At 38.8% G+C, this 18671-nt stretch overlaps 1 protein-coding gene and 1 pseudogene across 4 annotated transcripts in view; one reads left to right on the top strand and one right to left on the bottom strand.

The window, feature by feature from the left end:
• The window catches only part of ngef (neuronal guanine nucleotide exchange factor), a 30447-nt gene extending 23634 nt beyond the window's left edge, over positions 1-6813 (bottom strand). For 2 of the 4 annotated variants that reach the window (XR_004107193.2, XM_031312044.2), the window contains exons 1-4: positions 6323-6813; positions 2615-2720; positions 798-1145; positions 266-330 (exon numbers count right to left, since the gene is read on the bottom strand). Coding sequence is in view for 3 of the 4 variants with exons in the window: in XM_031312044.2 (XP_031167904.1) it covers positions 266-330; positions 798-1145; positions 2615-2720; positions 6323-6536 (733 nt within the window). In the remaining variant the exon portion in view is untranslated. The remainder of the gene's footprint in view (positions 1-265; positions 331-797; positions 1146-2614; positions 2721-6322) is intronic. The other 2 variants (XM_031312045.2, XM_036001361.1) reach the window with 2 other exon arrangements.
• LOC118495060 overlaps positions 1-18671 on the top strand; it is a 1111612-nt pseudogene that overhangs the window by 395937 nt on the left and 697004 nt on the right.

The following is an 18671-nucleotide window of genomic DNA, read 5'->3' as shown; positions in this document are numbered from 1 at the left end:
GTAGTCTGTCAACATAGCCGACTGTCAGATTAGAGAGGCACTCAACCTTGATGAACGTGTCAGAGATATGCAGTAACAGATACAGCTCAGATGCAGTACTGATGCCTTCCATGAAATCCATTTGCTGCATATGTTGCATATGTGAACGTTTGTATCTCAACAATGTTCAGTCTTAGTCATATAATGTATTATCAAATAAGAGATGATTTAGTAGCAACAGCTCTGGAGGTGGTAAAAGTGCGTGGAATAAATACGCTACCCTTACCGATGTTTTTGACGATGTTGAGGCTGTGGCAGATTGTCTGGGAGCGAGCTCCATTGCTTAGAAACCTAAAAGGAAAGAAAATAGGAAATATGTGTTTGGGAAGGCAGCCAGGTGAATTAATATATTCACTTCATGCTTCATTTTACTATTAAGAAAATGATGCAGCAGTGCTGCATTCCAGCACACAGACAGATCAATTATCTGCGCTTCTCTGTCTTCTCTATCAAACCCAACAGAGTGAACCCAAGCCATTTTTTTACACAAATATAAAAACATCCATCTTCGCCTCTTCACATTCATTCTCTAGCCACACAATGAGGGACTACTCAATCACTCCAATTTCTCCATTTTCTCATAACTCACAGTGTTTTGTCATTTTGTTGTACACGCTTACAAAAGTACTAAAATCATTAATCAGTTTTATATCTACTATTTACTATTAGCAGAAATCCAGAGTTTAAGCTTTATAAAAAAAAGATCCTTTTTCATTTCTATCCTTTCCACCTCTGTTTCCAGTATAAGAAGATCTGACCTGAGGTTGGCGTTATCCTGGTCTGCGCCGTTAGAACTGGGCATTTGTGAGCTCATGGTTTTCCCTCTGACCTCCTGAACAGTGCAAGCTGCAGCTGTTTGCTCCGACAGCTTTTGTATGTCTTCGCTATGAATGTTGTGAGTCCGGTAAGTGATCATGTCAGCTGTAAAATCTCGATGCTGGCTGTTGGAGGCAACAGATCTGTCCAAACTCCTCCCTCCTCCCACTCCTCCTCTTCTCCTATCCACAGCATCACTGTTGTACAGAGCATGTCTGCTGCTGGCCTCCTCATTGCTTGGCAACACAGTTTTGGAATGATGGAGCTGTGGTGAAGGCTGAGGGCTATATTTGAGAGCAAAAAACACACTTTAGAATCACATCTATAGCAGCTATTTTCATCTTCACCTTCACCTAGAAACTGAAACTCTTCAAATTGCCATGTAGTAAGGCCATGTTCATCTGTCTTCATACATTTTTCATGTCTTCATTCGAGTTTCACAGTTGTATATCTAGTTGTTTAAAGACAACATATTCTCATGAACAGGTTCGTATGCTATCGTACAAAAACTTATGCACACCAATTTGTATGATATCCTACGAAATTACCGCTGGTCACACCACCGGTCACACCACCGGTCACATGATAGTTATGTTTAGCGGTCTTTACAGTTCAATTTAGCGGATATAAAGTGACTTTGATCCGGGTACAGATCAAAGTCATGTATGCGCATTTCACTCTCTCTTATGTAAGTTAGTTGACAGTCTTTTCAGTGGCCGTTGCAGTTGAGTTTAGCCGACACAATGTGACCATCCTAGGCACAAAAAACGACTAGTTAAGATTAGAAAACAAATTGTGGTTTGGATTAAAACACCGGCCCCCCCTATTAATTCAAGCAAGACGGACATAGTTGCTCTTGCCACACTTATTGCAAGACGGAGAATACTCCTGGCTAGGAAATCGTCAACAGCTGCATTCTATGCTTTTGCTGAACAAAAACCTTTATTAGGTAAGCTGTGTCCTAATTCAGTGGCTAGATCTTCAAACGTCTAAACGTCTCTTCAACCTTCTTTTGCCCTAATTTTGTCGACACAACAAATGTATCCTTTGATGTCCTCAAAATCCCAAAGTGACTTTTTAAACTTGGTCTGTAAACACCAGACCAAAACCGTTCACAGCATCGACTAGGAGGTGCCAAGGACCAGGAGTCAGTGGATGGCCAAAACAGATCAAGAAGGACATTCACATTCAATCAGATGACCAACTTTGAACAGAGAAAGAGGTTACGTGACCAAAGTTCCTCATAGGTCAAGTAATTACTCCTTGGCCAGCTCCATTTGCTGAATGAATGCTGTGAGGCGTGGTTAAAAAGCTGCTTCCTTAACAAGCCTACAGACAACAAGCCTATATCTCTGGTTTGGCTTTAGTTTACTGGTTTTATGAAAAATAATTGACCGAATGGCTTTGAAGATGAATGCTTTTTGCAATTTACTCATTGTCTTAGAACTTTAACCTTTCTTGAAATCAAAAAGACATTACTCCTATCAAAGAACTGGGTCTTGGTACTCTAGCATACTGATTCATTAGATCACACTCTTTTAGGTATACATAAGGAGATTACTGTTTCAGTGTCAATGAATTAACCTTCAGAGAGACTGTATGTGCTTATCACAGACATGATACGCCTTTGAGAGTATGAAAGTATGAAGTATAAAGGTGGCGTGTGCAGTGTTTAAACAAGCACCGTATGGGCGTATTTGTTTTCTGGGCGTGTTTGCGTTGAGTGGTAGGGTTGGGCCGTGAAGGCATGAGGACTCACCGTCTAGCCTCGGGCAAAAAAGGTGATTTGGGGGGTAAAAGAGCATTAGGGGAGAGGAGTCCTGCTCTGTTAGACGGACTGGGGTCCAAACCAGGCCTGGGAGAATCTGGAAACAGAGATAGAGGAAGAGAGAGAAAAGCAGTCAGAAGGAGAAAGTGTCTTTATAATCAGGTACAACAGTGAGGACGAGCAGTTATTGCACGCACACACGCACGCACGCACACACACACACACACACACGCATGCACGCGCACACACACACACACACACACACACACACATTAGTAGCAATACCTTGGTTATGCAAGGGATAGTCTCGATCAACAGAAATACATTTCCAGGATAATTGCATGACATCTGTCCCTCACCTTCTGCTCTCTGTGTGTTTTCGATCTCAACAAGGAAACAACAAGAAACTTCGAGCTAGCGAGCTACACGCTGAAAATGGCAAGTTTTGAGGAACATTTGGATCGTGCAACAAGGCAGGCCTGCTTAGTTCTATTAGTAAATGATTGTAAATCAATGTTAGCGCGCCCATATACAGAGGTTTACTCCTGGACGCATATATATAAATAAAGGCCTAAAACGCTTAAATTTACGCTTTATCTTAAAAAAGAATATATGAGCAATTTGCGTGAGGTTGCTGCTTCTTCTTTTCTTTTTTCTTTTATGGCGGGTGGCAACCAGCGTTAATGTGTATTACCTAGACTGAGGTCGCTGATTGCTCAGTAGCTTTAAAGGAAACCCACTGACAAAAGAAAGGAACCTTGTTGTTACATCACCTCATTTAGAACTATGATCTCTACAGCTATGCAAAGAAAACGTGTTTTAGTCACTGTTTGAATTATTAAGACCAATAAACTGTAAAGATGTATGTATTGTTGAAGATGTTAAGTGTCCCCTAGTCTCGCATTGCCAGACCTTCTTCCACAGCGTTGCAGAGGAAGATCTGGCTAGGCCAGACAGCTTCCTGGGATTGGAGAAAAACGTGCTCTGGTTTTATTGGCATTTCTTTAAACTAATCCCAATTGCCATGAGCGGAGCCACAATGCCGCTGCAAAATAGCCTCGGGAAGGAACTTGTTTTGGTGGAACATGTGTACGTTCAAAGGTTGTTTTAGTCGTGCGAGAGAAAACTCAGATTGGACAGATAGTCTAGCTAGCTGTCTGGATTTACCTTGCAGAGATCTGAGGAGCAGTTAACCATAGTCCTCAGAAATCCACCGGAGTTTAAAATTCCAACACAAGAAAGCCTAAGGTAACGGACATCCGGCCGAACGAAGGACATCCGGCGGAATTTCCGGAGGCAACGGAGCAATTCCGGAAGTGGAACGTCGTGGATATAGACTAAGTGCCCTCTGATGACAGAGCGTAGGCCTATGTGCCTACGCTTTTTAACCCCTGCGCATACCCATACTTTCACTTGAACTATGCACATAGATGAAAAAGTTGATCAAAAGATATATGTTCAAAATAAACAAGGATATTTTTAATCACTGTCAATTTCTACTAACTTCTACTCTTACTGGCTTGTTCCAGAGTTTTCAATAATTTCTCTTAGTGTTCATTATTGAAGGGAGTTGGCTCAGTTGTCAGTTGACTTCTGATGAAGCCTGTGGAATGAGTTTGAACCTTCTAGAAAAAAGCTTGTAAGTAGACCTTTAATCTAGATTTTTTTTGGTCAAACTACTATTTCCATACTATAATTGGTTCCCAACCCCAGGGCCACGATATCAGGCCATGGAACATTTGCTACGGGGCCACAAGACAACAATATGATTTGGTAAATAAAGCTGGGTAATTATTACATAGATTTGCTACTAGTTTTGAAATGTCACAGTCCATTGGCACTCTTCGTCACTGCTATCTACACTATAACAATGCTCATAACATGGTGAAATAAAAATCACATAGATTTGATTTAAATCCCTCTCATAATTACCTCCGCTTATTTTCTGTTAATAATGAGAAATATGTGACATTTCAGAAGCTTAAGACGCTCCGTTTCACAATGACTTTTGAATAAAAAGATAATGTTATACTACACTGGGTGTAGTATAACATATAATATATATATATATATATATACATATATATATATATTTCCACAAGCATTCTCTTTCAAATTGTAGGTTTTGTGAATGCAGTCACTGTACAACCGTCCTTTTTACTCGTTATGAATACAGTGAGAAATGGAAGTTGAATGTAATGTTAAATCTTAATTTGCGGTGGCCACATTGTGGATTGATCTGGCAACGCATGAACAGGTTCGTATGACATCATACGAAAACTTATGCACAACAATTTGCATGATATCCTACGAAATTAGGCGACCGCCCACTGGTCACGTAACGACTGATCATATGACAGTTTAGTTTAGCGGTCTTTACAGTTAAATTTAGCTGAGAAAAGGTGACTGTGAGCTGGCTACAGAGCACCTTTCATTGTCGGTCCTTTCAGTGGCCGTGGCAGTTGAGTTTAGCTGACAAAAAGTGAGTGTTGTGGCGACGACAGTTACATTTAGGCACCACAATGACTAGTTAAGATTAGAGAAAAGATTAAATTAAAACACTACACAAACACATAGTTCCTGGCTAAAAGTCTTGTGGTGTCCCGGAACGCTTACTACACTCCCTGGGTTGTAATTGCTGTGTTTTATGACCCAGCAATCTGCCTCGACCTCTTCCCGATGCAGATTAGAGTGCCCTGATACAGCAGCAGTTACTGTGGTGCATACAGCAATAAATACATGGAACATATACAAATTATTTACTTTTTGTAACTATATGTACCTGAGAACAGCCTGCTTGATAATCTGGATTCTGTGGCATTTTCAACAGGCCTCACTGTTTTACGACTTAATTTTACTTTTTTATTAGTAAGGCTGACCTGTCTAGTTATGTATTAAGTAATCTCTCTAATCCTTCTCTTTGAGGCCTATTTGAGATGCCAGGCAAAGTCTAAGCTCAAACACTTTATTGTTGCCTTTGGTGTGGCTCTATGTACAGGATAAAACTACAACAATACAATTTGGTGACATTAATTATCACTGTCATTCAGTTTCTGGAATTGTCCTACAGACTGTTGAGTATTGATCTGTACAAAGCAGGTTGGCAAATAACCCCCCCTCCCCCCAACAACTTTCCAAATCATTTCAGACCCTAATATCAACAGGATATCAGGTATAATTTGATGTTTAATTTCAACATTTTTACTTTGATTTGTTTTGCTATGAGTTCAGAGGTTGACCTTTGGAAAACACAAGTATCACTCTGACTATTGTGCTGTTCAAACAAAACTAGTTTCTCAGGTTGTATTCATGTTGATGGCATTTGAAGGATAGGAGTACCAGGCCTTTGTTTCACTTCCAATAACAACCGCATCAACTGCCAATAGGACAACATATGTAGAGAAATTATATACAGTACAAATACTCCATAACCAAAGCAGAGTCAGAACTGAATTCCTAAACATGCCGCAGCAGTGTGACGCTCTCCAATGAAACCTGTCAATGACTCTTTGACTATCCATTCAGTTGATTTAGTGCAATGATGTTTGAAGTAGGCTAAATAGTGTGGCTTTAGGACCAGACAAGTCACTTTAAATGTTAATTAACTTGTAAGACAAGAGGCTATTCTCACCAAATTTGAGGTACAGTAGAAATACAATGTTAAATTGCAAGCCCATCAGAGGTCTGGTGTTTTCTTACATTCAGACTGCTCAGATGAGACCATCCTCTTCTTTCTCATTGACCTGTAAAAGCGCGAGTTCCTGCGGATAGGCTCTCTGCTGAAACCAACATTGGAGACATCCTCGTCATCCTCGTCCTCATGGCTGGGTTGGACCATAGCTGCTGGATGCTTCTCTGGGGTTTCCTGTGACTTGTGCCCCCACTTGCCCCTGAACAGGGCAGTCACAGACATGGCAAATAATCCCTTGTCCTTTAAATTTGGTAAATCCAGTTTGACTTCAAGGTCACTGGCAGAAAGAAATCTGTCATATTTAGCCAGAATCCAGGAACAAATCCATGGGTAGAAATGAAATTCTGGTGAAAAATAAATCTCTGAGAACAAGGAAAGTGGTTTCTGGGCCCTGTGTCCCTTCTGTCAGTGGAACAGCAGAGTTGTTAGCTACGCATACAGCCTGTGGAACCAGGAGAGTGTGTCACCTATGTCTGCCTAAGCTGTAATTATTGCATTTATGACACTCTCTCCTTCCTGCTATTTGTCCCTCCTCTCATAGGCTCCCTCCCTCAGTCCCTCTCTACACCACCCTGTTACGTGTTGACATTCCTGCACTCAACCTGGTCTTACCGGCCTGCCCATCTCATGGCTCTAAACCCCTCCCTGTTGTGAAACCTGAAAAGCCACCTGCTGACAACCAGTGTGTTTACTTTTCCCTGCTTTCAGAGATTCTCAGATCCCTCTACAAAACCTGTCTAGGTTCTCGCTCTTGAGCTTTCTATTCAGGTAATTATTCAGGTTAAAGAAGAGAACAAATCACCAAAATACACATGCTTTTTGCAGGTGGTATATGCTATTTTCTTGTTTGGAACAGTGTGTTCTAGTGATGTGTGTAAAGTTTCAGGTCCTGTTGAGCCATTTTTTAATATCTGTAGTCAGCTGACAAGGAGAGTTTAAAGTTCACTTTCTATTTTTTTTCCTCACAGCAATAAGCCTGCCTGTGCTGGCTCTCAAAATCACAGAGTTCTGAAATCAAAGTAACAGACAAAATAATGTCCAAAGAGACAGAGCATTCCCTGCATTGTTGTCCAGTGTGGCCTGATATAGACTGGTATTTGTTAGAGTTAAAAAAAGAAAAAAAATAGATTTGGTAAGAGCATCATGTGATGAAAGAGTATAGGGATTTTACTCAGATTTAAACAGATGGTGCCATCTGTGGGTTCCAATGCATATAGGTGGGAGGTGGACTGAGCGGGTTGATGAGCTGGCAAACCGGGCTTTACAGTAAAGAAAGGAAATATAGAAATGCAGTATTAATAAAGCAAAGGTCAAATGTTTATTCTGGGAAAAACAAATGTGGCAACAAAAATGAGACAGAGTGGGGAAAGGGAGGCTTCTATACCAAATTCAAATGAGTGTAAACATTTCTAGGGTAGGTACTGGGCACAGGAGCGAAGAAGCTGTGTTGACAAGGTTGAGGTTGGGGCACTGTGCACTAAACTAAACACTGAAAATGATAAGAAAAACACCAAACAGGCTTGTGTGAGGCATGTCAGGAAGAAGAATGTGTAGAGCATGTAGTTCTGAGTTGTAGAGGGTATGGGACGCAGAAATGTGATGAGGAATAATCTCAGGGAATTAGGGGTGCAGGAATTCACATTTAAAGGATTACTGAGCATGGGTGAGAAAGCACTGTTGCAGCACACTTTCAGCATATTTGAGGGACACAGTGGCTTTTTATAGGTTATGATGGATAAGGATTTTAAAGGACTAGGTTATAAAACATAGAGGATATAATGTAGTTTAGTGTGTGTGTGTGTGTGTGTGTGGTGCGTGCATGCATGCATGCGTGCCTGCTATGTACTGACTAGAATATGTTTGAGGAGCCTTGTTCTGACATTATTGAGTTTACTGATGTTGTCAGTTGCTATGTCTCCTTTTGTGTTGAAAATGTGATCCCTGACAAAGTAGTGAAAGTGTATCCTGAAAGCCATGGGTGACCAAATCACTCAAAGTGTTGCAAAGCAGGAAGAGGCCTGCATTTCGGGAGGGAAACCTTTCAGCATTACAAATATTGAAAAGTGAAGTGAAGTCTGAGCTTAAGAGAGCTAAACTCAGGTATAAAGAAAAAACACAGAGGGAGATGGGAAATAATAATCTAGGTTCAGCCTGGGACAGCATGAAAACGATTGTGGGTCTAAAGAGGGATAATATTCTAAGGTTGTTTTAGATAGTTTAAGATGTGACAGACAGTTTGCACAATAATTTAACATGTTTTATCTTAGGTTTGATTCCCCCGGATTTAGAGATGTTATTTTAGAGCAAAAAAACGAATCTTTCCGTTAATTTCTTGTGCAGAGCAACTAGATCCCATTTTTTTATTACATATTCCAGCTGTCTCTCAGCCAACAGAGAGTGGCAATAATTTGTAAACAATTCAACTGTCATTCCAGTAGCGAAACACAAACGGCCTAAGGTGCTAAATGACTTCAGGCCAGTTGCCTTGACCTCTTTAGTCATGAAGTATTTTGAAAGATTACTGAAAAAAGAGCTTCTCACAAAAACAGAGAAGCTACTTGACCCACTACAGTTTGTTTACAGAGCTAAGCGAAGGGAAGAAGATGCTACGACCAATATGCTTAGCATGTTATTCAAACACGTTGAGGGCACCAAAACCTACGCTAGAATTTTATTTGTAGATTTTGTATCTGCTTATAATACAATCCACCCGACATTTTAATAGACAAGCTTGTGTTGTCCTGGGGTCAAATTTTACCCGTTTTCAAAGTTTTCTATGTTTGAAATATGGGTTTCTTTCAAATAGTGATGGTCTAATGAAGCTTCGTGAACCACTGTCTTTATTTTCTGAGCTCACTAGATGGCGCTCTCTGTTCAAAGAAAAGGTTAAAGGAATGGCAATTCAGTGTGTTTTCAACCCTTTGTTGAACAGAGAGCGCCATCTAGTGAGCTCAGAAAATAAGGACAGTGGTTTGCAAAGCTTCATTTGACCATCACTACTTTCAACCAAATTGCCCCAAAATAACTTTGATGCATGCTTGTACGTTGTAGGAACCCATACAACATTCGTCACAGGTAAATTTAATGATTATAAATACATTTTATGATTTTAAAACAGTATCCTGACCAAACCTTGACATAAACCAGTCTGTAATTCACTCAACATCGTCTGAGCTTAACTATTAGTCAAAATAGTTCATAATTTCTGCTTTTTTTAATTAGGTATAATGTCATTTAAATTAGGTTTATTGACCATGAATTAAAAAAAATCTTCGGAAAAAGCGAATGAAACGTCAGAAAAAGTGCCAGAGAAAGTTAATTTTCAAATTGGACCCAGAATGACATCAAGTTCATGGTGGACGGGAATACAACACAAGGGTTAAATAACTTCAACCTTGATTTTAACCTGGTGGGCTGGATTCTTAATTTTTTTAATTGACCAGCTACAGAGAGTGAGGGTCTATGGGTGCTTGTCTGAGGAGATCTCATCATCCAATCGGCGTTCAACAAAATAATCTTACTGACCTGTACAATAGACAAGTGATTCAAAAAGCTAAATCCATCCTGTCGGTCAGTGTTCACCCCCTTAACTCCGAGTTCCCCCAGTCAAGAGCAACAGGTAGAGACACTCATTCATACTGGCCGCCATCTCTAGCCGTCTGGACACAGGTCTGTAGGTGCTAATAGTATGCTTGGGTCCTGATGTTGATAATGGCGATGATGATGATGATGATGATGATGATGATGATGATGATAATGATGATGATGATGATGGTGATGGTCATCATGATGGTCATGATAATAGAGCTCAACAGTCTCGCCCCTCCTCCGAGAGACCTTGGGTTCCGGAAGTAAATTTCCCATTCATTTCTCCCATTGACGTCTGGAAAAATCCGTACATGAAGAGTTTTAGACCATGCCTTAGGCTAACCAGCTACGACGTGACTCATAAGCATAGAACATATAATTTTGACTGAAAAAATGAACAGAAAATCCAAAAAAAGTCAAAGGTACAAGACTGTGTACATAGTTTCACTATCGAGCGAAGGAACTACTCATCCCATAAACCACCGCACACCACTGAATTAAGGAAGCTACGTTAGTTTAGCTAACAGCTAATTCGGCTAACCGCTAGCTGAGACAGCATGTAATAACTTTAAAAGACCCTCAAAATAAAACCTGAAAATAACCATTAAAATATATAACAGCTGTTACGTCAGCTGTAGCCTGCTTTACCCAGTGTTTAGTTTGAGTTAACGTTATTTTAGACTGAATCAAGCTGTCAGCTAGCGGTTAGCCGAATTAGCTGTTAGCTAAACTAACGTTAGCTTCCCGGTGGAGGCTAACGGCAGAAGCGTGGAACCGATTGTGTTTCGTGCAGTGTCGTCAATCATCGTAAAACAGGATTATCATTTTGGGCATACGCATGACGGATCGTGCAGGCAGCTCGCGGCAGCTACCCATAGACACTAGGCTCGTTCGAGATGAGCCAGATCCATAGACAGTATATAAGAATGGACCAACAGATCCCGTTGCTGTGGACGGAGACCAGTGAAGGATATTAGAAGCACTTTTCCGGTGAGCGCTGAGCGTTACTGCGCAGTCTCCAACTGAGAAAGACGACGTAAATGTGACGTGAGCAACCTGTCTGAAAGTTGTAAGTCTTCTGGTAGCTGTGCCAAGAGAAATCTCAATCATTCCCAATCTTGCAGAGACGGAGAGCGTAGGTATTTGTAAGGAGATAACATGGACACAGGGTAATTATTGCTAACTAAAATGCTAGTTAACATTAGTAATTAAACTTAAACAGCTAATGTAAGTCGAAACTGCCTGCGAGCTTCTCCTGTACTATACGGTAATTCCTCTACTATGCGACAGTAAGTCGCGTGGTTATGACACAATCGTTAGCCTATTTTTTACAAAAACGTCTGCTACGGAGCCATAACGTGAGATACAAGGTAATTGAGCATTTTATACATTGTCGTGTTTCTTTAGAAATAAACTATGGACAAGTCGGACGAGTCTTTAAACGCTTCAGATGTAAAGTTATTCGCTGTCAAAGTGACGTCAAAATAAATGGCAGTCAATGGAATGCTAACGGCGGGTGATCGCTTTGTAGCATCAAAATGGCGCCATAGGAGGTTCGAGCTCTGAAGCGAAGCTTACCCCCTTGGCCAGATCTGAGCAGAATCGATCACCGGTGATCGCCGCCCAATGCATGCCAGTTAGATTTGTGTCCGACTTGATCCCGACTTGCTCTGACGTCCCGCCCGCTCACATGCCTGTTCTCCCGAGGTCCTGTAGCTGTAATAATGGATATAGCTAATGGTTGTAATTCACCATGTGTTCTATTACGTCCATGGTAGTATATTATGATACACCAGAGGCATGTATGTATGCTGTATAGCATGTAACGTGGATGTAACGTTACGTATGAAGCGTTTCCCAAACTGGCGGGGCTATCGGCTAGTAGCTTAGCGGTAGCTAGCATGGATGTATTAAGAGAACGGTGATACTATACATAGCTATATGCCTACATAACGTTACTACAGACATAGTGATTACATCGCCTTGGTTCTCTCTTATGATATATCCGAGGGCTGTATGCTGTAAAGCTTGTAACGTGGATGAGGGATGAAGCCATGGATGAGCTCTGTTCACGAAACTGCAGGCTAACCTTAGTAGCTAGCGCTAGCTAGTAGCCCGACATAATGATTAAATCTCCTTGGTTGTCTAAATACAGCCATTGTTTATTTAGATAAGCATGTAAACGATCAGGAACAACGAAAACACAATGTTTAACCTTAGTGAATATTTTAGACAATGAAAACAAGTTATGAGTTCGCCACTTGTAAGAGACACGAGAGAGAAGCTCATGAACGAGCATGTTGCTACCGGTTGCTACGACAACACAAACAAACTGTTGCTGGTGCGCATGTCCATTGTGACGTCATGGGCCAGTCAACGCGGAAGAGCCAAGCCCCATGTTTGCTTGATGCGCTTTTGAGCCATGGATGTATTAAGAGAACACTCTAGGTAAATTTCTTTTAGCTGTCTTCAAAGAATCTCTTGACAGAGGGGAGCTTCCTCCTTCTCTGAGGCAAGGTGTCATAACACTTATCCCAAAACCTCACAAAGACCCTCTATTAATTGAAAATTGGCGTCCCATTACATTGCTAAATAATGACTATAAAATTCTAGCATCTATCTTAGCAAAACGTCTCAAATCTAAATTACACACTTTAATTGAGGAATGCCAGTCTGGTTTCATGAAAAATCGTCGTGATGAACACCTTATTTTATTCTTATACTTTCAAAAAGCCTTTGACACGGTAAGCCACAAATTTATTTTTGACACCTTAAACTTTTTTAATTTTGGTAAGAATTTTATTAATGCTGTTAAAACTCTGTACATGGGAGGAAACAGTTGTGTTAAATTGGCTAATGGAACCTCACCCAGATTTTACATAAACAAAGGTATCCGCCAAGGCTGCCCCACCTCGCCTCTTCTATTTTTGATTGTAGCTCAAATTCTCTGTGATTTAATTCACAAGAGTACATTCAAAGGAATTACATTAAATGAAAGAGAAATAAAAATTTCACAGTTGGCCGATGACACAACCCTGTTTCTATTTTTTAGAAACAGGGTTGTGTCATCGGCCAACTGTGAAATTTTTCCCAAATGAATCCCAAATAGGAGTTGTACTAAATGTTGTAAACCAATTTTCTGAAAGCTCAGGCTTGAATCTAAATCTTTCAAAATGTGAGCTGTTTTCTCTTAAAAATAAACATTTGGGTCAAATACGTGGCATAAATATAAATAATTTAGTAACTTATCTTGGAATAAAAATCAGTCATAATCACAAGTTGATGACAGAGAGTAATATATCTTTACTACACGACTCTATTAATAAAAAGTTTGATTCTTGGCTTGCAAGAGACTTATCTATGTATGGCAGGGTTCTTCTTTCTAAAGCAGAAGGTCTCTCACGAGCAGCATATTTATTTACTTCAATTGAAATACCTAAGTTACAATGTGCCAATCTAGACAAACTATTATATAACTTTATATGTAGGAAGAAGCCCCATAAAATTAGGAAAAACATCTTGACTAATAAAATTGAGGAGGGGGGTTTATCGGTAATTGACTTCTCACTCTTCAATGAGATATTAAAAATCAACTGGATTAAAAGATTTTTGAAAAATCCAAACAGTTTGTGGAACATTGTGCCAAACTTTATCTTTGAAAAACTTGGTAAAATCACATTCTTGCTTCAATGCCCATACTCCATTAACAGACTGCCTGTAAAATTGTCAAACTTCCATAAACAGGCTCTAACTTGTTGGTCTCTTCTCTACAAACACAATTTCTCCCCTCACAAATGTTTTATCTGGAACAACATGAACATCATATATAGAAACAAGACTCTCTTTATAGAAAACTGGTTTAAACATGATATTCTACTGGTATCCAAATTATTAAATAACTCAAATCAAATTTTAACTTATGACGACTTCATCCACAAATTTAATTTCCATCCTCCAAGAAAATAATTTGATATTGTAACCAGAGCTATACCACATGGGATCATCACCCTACTTAGAGATGAGACAGATTTGGATCAATTTAATATATCTTTCTCCAGCAGTGTTTCAATAAATGGTCTATCTTTTCTAGACAGAAAGGTCAACAACAAAGTAATAAAAGACCTTTCATGTGCAAAATCCATCCCTACCTCCAGCTACAAATGGTCCCCCTTATATGAAAATATTAACTGGAATAGAGCATGGAGTAACCCACATACATATTTTGTTACAAACAAAGTAAAAGAAATACCATTTAAAATTCTTCACCATTTTTACCCCTGTAACAAGATTATCTCTAAATTTATCCCTACCGTAGACGAAAAATGCAGCTTTTGCTGTATGGAAACAGAAACGTTAGACCATTTATTCTATAGCTGTTCAAATAGCTCTTCTCTGTGGAATGATATACAATGTTTCATTAATGGACAATTTGGCTCAAACATACATTTATCTAATTTTGATATTTTCTTTTACTTTTCTGACTCAAACTCCTCTGTACAATATATAGTCAACTTAATAATTCTGCTTGGAAAATTCTTTATTCGTAAATCGAAGTTTATGAAAAACAAACCCCTTTTCAATGTTTTAAACTTGACTTAAAAAATTATATAGATTGTATATCTGGATTAGAGGGTAAATCAGCATCAAAATGTATGCAATGCTCATCTGATTTAACTTTATAATTAATTTAACACATATTTACTGTCTGATACTCTGGCTATGTACTTTTGCTGTTTATAATTTTTTACTGACTACTTGTTATATGATATATATTTTTTTTCATCTGTATATCTATTGACTGATATGTATTATTTTGTTCTTATTTTTTTTTTAACTTTTTTTATTCTTTATGAAAACATGATCTGTAACAAAATGATTTGTGTTCTACAAGTTCAATTTCCTTTTTTGACAAATTGTAACAAATGTATTCTGCAATAAAAACAAAACAAAACAAAAAAATTAGGAGAACACTCATTAGAATGAACGGGGCTTCCCTTCCCCATCCAGTTCTCTTAATACATCCATGGCCAGGCACTGCAGTTGCTCTCCACCGACTGCTAGACCCAGGGCATGCTGGGAAACGCCGGCCTCTCAGCTAATCTAACAGCTGATTGGTTCAGAATCGACTCAACATGATGACGTTTTATATAAACTTTTTATTGATTTTGATTTGGAGGGATTTTAACTGATATTTGTCTGATTTAAAGGCTTATTTTTTAAAGGCTTACTGTACAAACCACATGTTGTGTGGCTGATAGTGACGTTTAGAAGTCAGAGAGACTAGATCTGTTCAGATTACGGATCATCTACAGTGTGTTGTTAATTAAAATCAGCAACAGATCGCATGTAGAGCATTTTAACAGCTGCTCTGTCATAATTAAAACAACTGGAGACTGTGTAGGAGCTGATATATGGGTCAGATGACATTTTATTAAATCGGAATCAGACCACAGTGTTTCTGTCACTTCCTGTTCAGCCTGAAGGCTGCTGGAAACCAAGTGGGTAAGCCTCTCCCAAGGGGGTAAGCCTCTCCTCGGACCGCGAACCTCCTATGGTGCCATTTTAATGCTACAAAGCCATCACCTCCCGTTAGCATCCTATTACTGCCATTCATTTTGGCGCCACTTTGACAGCGAATAACTTTACATCTGAAGCGTTTAAAGACTCTATTTGTCCATTATTTATTTCTAAAGAAACATGACAATGTATAAAAGGCTCCATTACCTTGTATCTCACGTTATGGCTCCGTAGCAGACGTTTTTGTAAAAATAGGCTAACGATTGTGTCATAACCACGCGACTTACTGTCGCATAGTAGAGGAATTACCGTATAGTACAGGAGAAGCGTGCAGGCAGTTTCGACTTACATTGCTGTTTAAGTGTAATTACTAATGTTAACTAGCATTTTAGTTAGCAATAATTAGCCTGTGCCTATGTTATCTCCTTATATATACCTATGCTCTCAGTCTCTGCAAGAATGGGAATGATTGAGATTTCTCTTGGCACAGCTACCAGAAGACGTACAACTTTCAGACACGTTGCTCACGTCACATTTACGTCGTTTTTCGCAGTAACGCTCAGCGCTCACCGGAAAAGTGCTTCTAAAGGCCTTCACTGGTCTCCGTCCAGAGCAACGGGATCTGTTGGTCCATTCTTATATACAGTCTATTATTTCCACGTTGGAAATTTCAGACACGTTGCTCACGGTACATTTACGTTGTCTCTCTCAGTTAGAGGTTTTATTGCAAATAAAGGGTACAAATCACATGTGAATAGCCAAAACATACATAACATACAACAATAAAAAAATAAACAAAATATAAAACAAGATTGCCAGGGGAAGCTTATAGGCCATTACAAAGAGAAAGAGGACCATATGTTGACAGTTTTAACAGCCTTTTTTGTTGTTTGAGCCAGAAATCAGATTAATATAATGTTCAACTTCATGGAGAAAAAGTACAAAACTAGGTTTTTTAGTGCTGAATTTACACTTATGAATGTGAAATTTTGCCAAAAAAATTAATACATTTATAGTGAAGTATACATCTTTTCTTTACTATGGCTTTTATAAAAGCAAAAAATAACATCCTTCCACAATAAGGCAAAGTCTTTATAAATATGGTCAATGATGAATCTGCTGAGGTTTTGCCAAAACGTTCTGGTGTGTGGGCAATGCCAAAAGAGGTGTAAATCAGTTTCTGGGTGGTCTTCACAAAAAGAACAGTTTGTGTTGATGTCTCTTTTAAATTTAATCATGTAATGATTAGCAGGGTAATATCTGTGAATTATTCTGAAAGATACTTTTTTCACCTTGTTTACTATCAAGTATCTGTGAGGAATTATCCAAACCTTTTTCCAATCAATGTCATTTACAAATCGGTTCCAATAAAATGTAACATTTGGAATAGAAACAATGTCTTTCTGAAATAATGCAAGAATGTTCTTATTATTATGAGAAAAACAGATTCTTCCAACATCGGGGAGGGAGACAGAAGTAGGTGGTCTGCCAGTATACTTAAAAAACATGATTGTGCCTGATGGAATGGCGTCAAATACAATTGCAAATTCTTTCGGCGTAACTGGAATGTTATATGTTGATAAAAACTCCCTATAAGAGAAAAGTTGCCCCTCTACATTAAATAGCCGGTCCACCAGCAGAATCTGATTGCATACCCAATTCTCAAAATAAAATGACTTGTTCTTATATAAAAGATCTCTGTTATTCCAAATTAGATACCTGTGAGGTGAGAAATTATGTTTGTAAATAAGAGACCAAGCTAAGAGGACCTGCTTGTGAAAAGTGGACAGTTTTACAGGGAGTTTGTCTACATTGTAGTTACAATTCAAAATAAAGCCCAGATCACCAAAATGAGAGAATATATAATGGGGAATAAAATTCCATATCGAGACGGGGTTTTTGAGAAAATGCTTAGCCCAATTAATCTTAACGGTATTATTTAGAGTATTGAAGTCCAAAAAATTTAGCCCACCAGATTCATATTTATTCATAACAACACTTTTTTTGATATAATTGATATGATTTTTCCAGATGAAGTCAAAAAGCATTCTATCAATGTCTTTACAGATTTTACTATCCAAGTGTAAAGAGAGAGCTGCGTATGTAAGCCTGGATATCCCTTCAGCCTTGGTAAGCAACACTCTGCCTTTTAGAGCTAAGTCCCTTTGCAACCAGTTTGTTCTGAGTTTTTTTTAATGATTGGAGAGAAATTTAACGGATATCTCATTTTCTGATCTTTAGATATAATAATACCCAAGTACATAACTTCTTTCTTGATCGGAATGTTGCAAATAGTTTGTATATTAGTCTTTTAATGGCAACAGCTCACATTTATTAATATTTAGGCATAAACCAGAGGCCTCTGAAAACCGGTTAATTACTTGAATGGTAACAGGTATCTGGCTTGCATTTTTTTAAAAGATTGTGGTATTGTCAGCAAGCTGACTGATGATGATATCCCTACCCGCAATAGAGGTTCCTTGTATAGCACTATTACATACATAAGTTGTGAGAATTTGTGTACAAAGTAAAAACAAATAAGGGGAAATCAGGGATCCCTGACGAATACCCCGTTCCAGATTAAATCTAGGGGAAGTTCCATTTTTCAGTTTTATAGAGCTATTGCCATTAACATATAAGGTTTTAATTGCTTTGCGGAAAAAGTATCCAAAACCAACTTTCTCTAAAGACAGAAAAATAAATTGGTGTTCTATTGTATCAAAGGCCTTATAGAAGTCTAAGAGGAGGATGAAGCTATCTTCAGATATTAGGTCAGAGTAGTCAAGAATATCTAATACTAGTCTAATATTATTAGAGATATGCCTGTTTCTCATAAAGCCTGATTGTGTCTCATCTATAATTGTGTCAAGAGTTTCTTTAATTCTTCTGGCAAATATTGATGCCATAATTTTGTAATCATTGTTAAGCAGACAAATGGGTCTCCAGCTGTCAATAAAGAGCGGATCTTTTCTAGGCTTGGGAATCAATGTGACCAACCCTTGAGTGAGGCTAGGAGGAAGGGAATCATTCTCTATACTCTCCATAAAAACCTGTAGTAAAAATGGGGCCAAATGCTCTGAGAACGCTTTATAAAGTTCTGCAGTTAACCCGTCAGTGCCGGGGGATTTATTGTTTTTAAGTCGAGCAATCGAATCAGTGACCTCTGCCAATGTAAGCGGGGTGTCACAATAATCTTTGTCTGCCACATCAATCTTTCTTACATTAGGCTATTTATGGAGTTAAGAAAATGAG

The sequence above is a fragment of the Sander lucioperca genome, chromosome 5, assembly GCF_008315115.2.
Source record: "Sander lucioperca isolate FBNREF2018 chromosome 5, SLUC_FBN_1.2, whole genome shotgun sequence".
NCBI classification, from domain to species: domain Eukaryota; kingdom Metazoa; phylum Chordata; class Actinopteri; order Perciformes; family Percidae; genus Sander; species Sander lucioperca.
The sequence above is the reverse complement of the archived record's forward strand: the minus strand, read 5'-3'. Positions and strand labels throughout refer to the sequence as shown.